The 5039-nt window shown below is 37.8% G+C and overlaps 1 protein-coding gene across 1 annotated transcript; it reads right to left on the reverse strand.

Annotated features, from left to right (window-relative positions):
• Positions 1-3706: 3706 nt before the first annotated feature.
• LOC138899154 (uncharacterized) lies at positions 3707-4396 on the reverse strand. The gene has a single exon (XM_070185276.1). The coding sequence runs from the start codon at positions 4394-4396 to the stop codon at positions 3707-3709; it is 690 nt and encodes a 229-aa protein (XP_070041377.1).
• Positions 4397-5039: the final 643 nt, after the last annotated feature.

Raw genomic sequence — 5039 nt, forward strand, 5'->3', positions numbered from 1 at the left:
TCCTATTATCTCAGCAAATTCCTTGCACATTGCTTCATTGGTAGCCTCAAAGATAATGTCATCCACATACACTTGCACAATCAGAATATTCTTCCCTCTGCTTCTTAGAAATAGAGTATTGTCCACTTTTTCTCTTACAAACTTGTTGGTTAAGAGACATTTTGGGAGCCTTTCATACCAAGCTCTTGGAGCATGTTTCAGTCCATAAAGAGCTTTATCCAGTTTGAACACATAGTCAGGAAATTCATCACTTTCAAATCCAGGAGGTTGTTTGACAAACACTTTCTCCTTCAGATAACCATTCAAAAAGGTACTTTTTACATCCATCTAATATAAGGTGAACTCCATGTGGGCAGCAAAGGCTATCCGCATTCTTATAGCCTACATTCTAGCTACATGTGCAAACGTCTCATCATAGTCAATGCCCTCCTCTTGATTATATCCCTGAACCACTAGTTTGGTCTTGTTCCTTGTGACATTTCCTTGTTCATCCAACTTATTTCTGAATACCCATCTAGTACCTATGACAGTTCTGCTCTTCAGTTTCTATACCAGGCGCCTGACCTTGCTTCTCTCAAATTGATTTAGCTCCTCTTGCATGGCTATGATCCAGTCTGGATCCTTTAGAGCTTCTTTGATGGTCTTAGGTTCAACCTGTGAGAGGAATGTTATGAGTGCACATAGATTTCTTAGAGAAGACCTAGTTTGCACCCCTTCATTTGGATAAGAGATGATATTCTCAAGAGGATGTGAACTTTGATGCTTTCATGGCTTACAGAGAAGATTCACCCGAGGAGTGACCCAAAGGAGCAGGTTTAGTGTGTGTGGCTTCATTAGTCTGGTCAGTAGTTAGAGTAGTTATTTCTTCTTCTTGTTCCTCATGATCACTGTTAGTTTCCTTGTGGTTTTCATATCCATCTTCATACTGAGGTTCAGATTCCTTTGTATCTCCATCACTAGTGAATCCTATGTCATAATCTTCATCCTGCAGACCTTTCTCAGCTAGATTGTTAGATTCATCAAAAATAACATGAATATTTTATTTCACACACATAGTTCTTTTATTAAAAACCTTATAGGACTTACTATGTGGAGAGTAACCCAAGAAAACTCCCTCATCACTTCTGTCATCAAACTTACCTAGAGCTTCTTTCCCATTATTATGCACAAAACATTTGCACCCAAAGGCTCTCAGGTGAGTGTTGTCGGGTTTTCTTCCTCGAAGTAACTCATAGGGAGTTTTCTCAAGAATGGGTCTGACCGTACATCTATTAGCAGGTAGAAAGCAATATTGATAATCTCAGCCTAGAAACTCTTAGGCAATCCATTAGCAATCAACACGGTCCTCCCCATTTCTTCTAAGGATCTATTCTTTCTTTCTAAAATCCCATTTTGTTGTAGAGTTCTAGGTGCAGAGAAATTATGGTCAATACCATGTGAGCCAAAGAACTCAAGGAATTTTGAATTTTCAAATTCAGTTCCATGGTCAGTTCTTATACTTAATACATTACACCCTAGATTTTGTTGAATCAATATGACAAATACACAGAAAACATTAAAGGTTTTATCTTTGGATCCCAAAAACAAAGTCCAGGTATACCTGGAGAAGTCATCAACACTCACAAACACATACCTCTTACCTTTTCTACTCCTTTTTCTCATTGGTCCATATAGGTCCATGTGAAGGATTTCTAGAGGTTTAGAATTACTTACAAACTTTTTAGATTTAAAGGATGACCTTACATGTTTCCCTCTAACACAGGCATCACATACCTTATCAGAGGTGAACTCAACTCTAGGTAGCCCAAGAACCAAGTCCTTTGCTGCCAACTTGTTGAGTTGAGAGAGACTGGCATGTTCGAGTCTTCTATGCCATAGCAGTGGATCATATTCCTTTACACTCAAGCATATGTGCTCACTCTGGGGAAGTGACATAATCGATATTTTGTAGACATTGTTATGTCTCTTAACCTTTAACATAATTTCATCAGTATCAAGCTTAGCGACAATGCAAATTTTGGAATTGAATTTTACCTCATTTCCTTTGTCGCACATTTGAGAGATACTAAGAAGATTGTGTTTAAGACCTACCACCTAATAAATATCTTCTATAGCATGAGAGAGTGACTTACTAACCTTGCTAATACCTTTTATCTGACCCTTTTTCCCATTTTCAAATGACACACTCCCTCCTTGGAAGAATGTCAATGAGAGGAAGTTTTTATTTTCTTCAGTCATATGTCTTGAGCATCCACTGCCTAGATACCAGTCCTGATTGTTTCCTCTCACCTTAGCCTGCACCAAAATTCACAAATTAGTTTTGGGAACCCAGACAAGCTTGCATCCTTTTTTGTTGGAAAAGGGGATGAATCAGACCCCTTCTTGCCTAGAATAGGAGAGGGTTAACCTTTGGCTCCTCTTCCTTCTTCACATTTTTAGCAATACCAAAGGTGTTTCTAAATTGAGCATGAATTAAGGCAGGACACGTGTCTCTAAAGTGTCCTATTCTTCCACAATGAGTGCACATGTTATTATCAGAAATTCCTACATACTTGGGTCAAACTTAGGGACATATTTTCTGTAGCCAATTCCAGATTTGTTAGAGCTACAATGTTCATTCAGCCAGTTCAGGGCATCAGAAGATCTATGTCATTTGCTTAGTCTACAGAGTTCATAATTAACCTTTTTTAGGTTTTCCTGCAGGACTTTATTTCTATATTCAACATCACAAAGATTATCTTTAGCAATTTTTAATTCCTTTTTAAGATTTTCCTGCAGATCACTCATTTTTCCTTTTCCATGTATATCAGGATACTTCTAATTCTTAGAAGTAAGCTCAAGAACCTAGTTCTTAAGGTCTTTGACATGTTTCTCTAAACTAGCTTTGTCAGATTCAAGCTTTTTAATATCAAGTTTGACACAAGAAAAGTTGTTTATTAGCCGATCATTTCCAGTACTCATTTTATTCATTTCATTCATTAAGGTCACAATTATGGCCATCAGTTATTTTTTGGACTTAGCATGAGTGTTCTCTTTCAAGTCAGATATACTTACCTGGTTTGCTTCATCTTCGTTTCTGAATCGCTCATGGCCATAATCCCTGTCACTTCTTTCTCTATTTTGGATTCTTCAATCGCCATCAAGGCCACTTTGATATTTTCATTTCCAAAGTCAGTTTTTAAGGTCCGCCATATATCATGAGCAGAGATGCAAGAGGATACTCTGAGGAGAGTATTTCTAGACAAGCTTTTGTAGAGCTGGTCTTTTGTTTTAGCATTTTTCTGAACTAGCTGACAATCTTCCTCATCGTATTCCTCTTCTCTTTTGTTGTACCTGTTACCTTCACTGTCCATTTTGATTGGGAGAATTGGTCTATGACTAACAATTATCCATAGGTCAAAGTCAGTAGCCTGAAGAAATGTTTCCATAAACAACTTCCATTCATCATAATGGTGTTCATCAAACAAGGGAGGTCTTCCAATGTGCATTCCAAGCTGTATTGGGGGTTCAGTCTCCACAGCTTGGTGTTCATCAATCACAGCATAGAGACTTGTAGCCTCATCCTCCTTTTCTTCCACTAGATCACTTCCACTATCCTCATATGCTACCAAGAAGGCTTACTTCATTGCTTCAGTAAATCCTTTGCCTAGGATTTTTCCTATGTTGGAATCCTTTTCTCTCATCTACTCCCATTTCTCTTTTCAGCTCATTCTTTTCTCCGCTCAATTTCCCACATTGGGCAGTCCTTGACCATGTGATCTAGCTTGCTGCACTTGTAGTACCCATCATAGTTAGTTTTGTCGATCTGCTTGGGCTTACTACTAGTCTCTCTCTTGGATGCACTTTTGGAATTCTTCATGAACCTATTGAACTTGGAAAACATTGATAGATCAGGACCATCATAGTCAGATTCATCATTCTCAGATGCTTTAAGAACCAAGGCCTTATCCTTCTTGGGTTCTTCCTTGCACAGTTCTATCTTTCTTATTTCATGAGTTTTTAAGTTTTCAACCAACTCATCAAGTGAGATTTTGTCTAATTCCTTGGCTTCCTGGATTGCAGTGACTTTTGATTCCCATGAAGCTGGAAAGATTCTTAGAACTTTGCTAACCAGCTCTTCGGAGGTAAACACTTTTTCAAGTGATTTCAGTTCATTAGTTATTATAGTGAACCTAGTCATCATATCATGGATGGCCTCAGGCTCCTTCATGCAGAAGAGCTCATAGTTTCTCATGAGTAGCTCTATCATTGATCTCTTTACTTGGTTTATTCCTTCATGCGCAGTTTGGAGTGTATCCAATATCTGCTTTGCATTATAGCACACAGAAAATCTATTGTACTCATTAGGACCTAGTCCACAGATAAGGATTTTCTTAGCCTCTGCATTCTTCTCCATCATTCTGAAATCTGCTTTCCACAAATTCGGAAAGGGTTTCTTAGGAACTGTTTCATTTTGTGCATTTTGTTTAGTAGGAATCAAAGGACCTTGGTTCACTATGGTTCATATTTCATAGTCTTAAGCTGTCAGAAAGTCTACCATTCTTGCTTTCCACTAACTGTAATATTTACCATTGAACAGGGGTGGCCTGATAGTTGATTGTCCTTCATTAATTTCGGGTCGACCACTCATCTTGTTTCCAAGATCTCTCTAGGTGTTAGACGTGTAAATGAAAGAACCTGCTCTGATACCAATTGTTAATTTGAATTCCCATATGGATTAATATAGAACTTGGTTCTTTACCGTGTTCCCTAAGCGTAAAGTAAATAAGCAATAAAATGAACACAATGATTTTTACGTAAAAAATCACCCGACTCAAAAGGTGCAGAAATTATGACTTACCACGTAGGATTTTCAACTCCAACTCCACTAGAACACTGAGCCAAAATGTATCAATTACAATGCTGTAATTAAATACTCTCCAGTATTCCAACTACTCCTATTTGAGTCACATGTTACTCTAACTTGTGAAGAAAAACACTCACTCCAACTCACTAATTATTTTTGACACTTGATTACAACTTAATTTTTTAAAACACAT

The sequence above is a fragment of the Nicotiana tomentosiformis genome, chromosome 9 (genome assembly GCF_000390325.3).
Source record: "Nicotiana tomentosiformis chromosome 9, ASM39032v3, whole genome shotgun sequence".
Taxonomy (NCBI): Eukaryota; Viridiplantae; Streptophyta; class Magnoliopsida; order Solanales; family Solanaceae; genus Nicotiana; species Nicotiana tomentosiformis.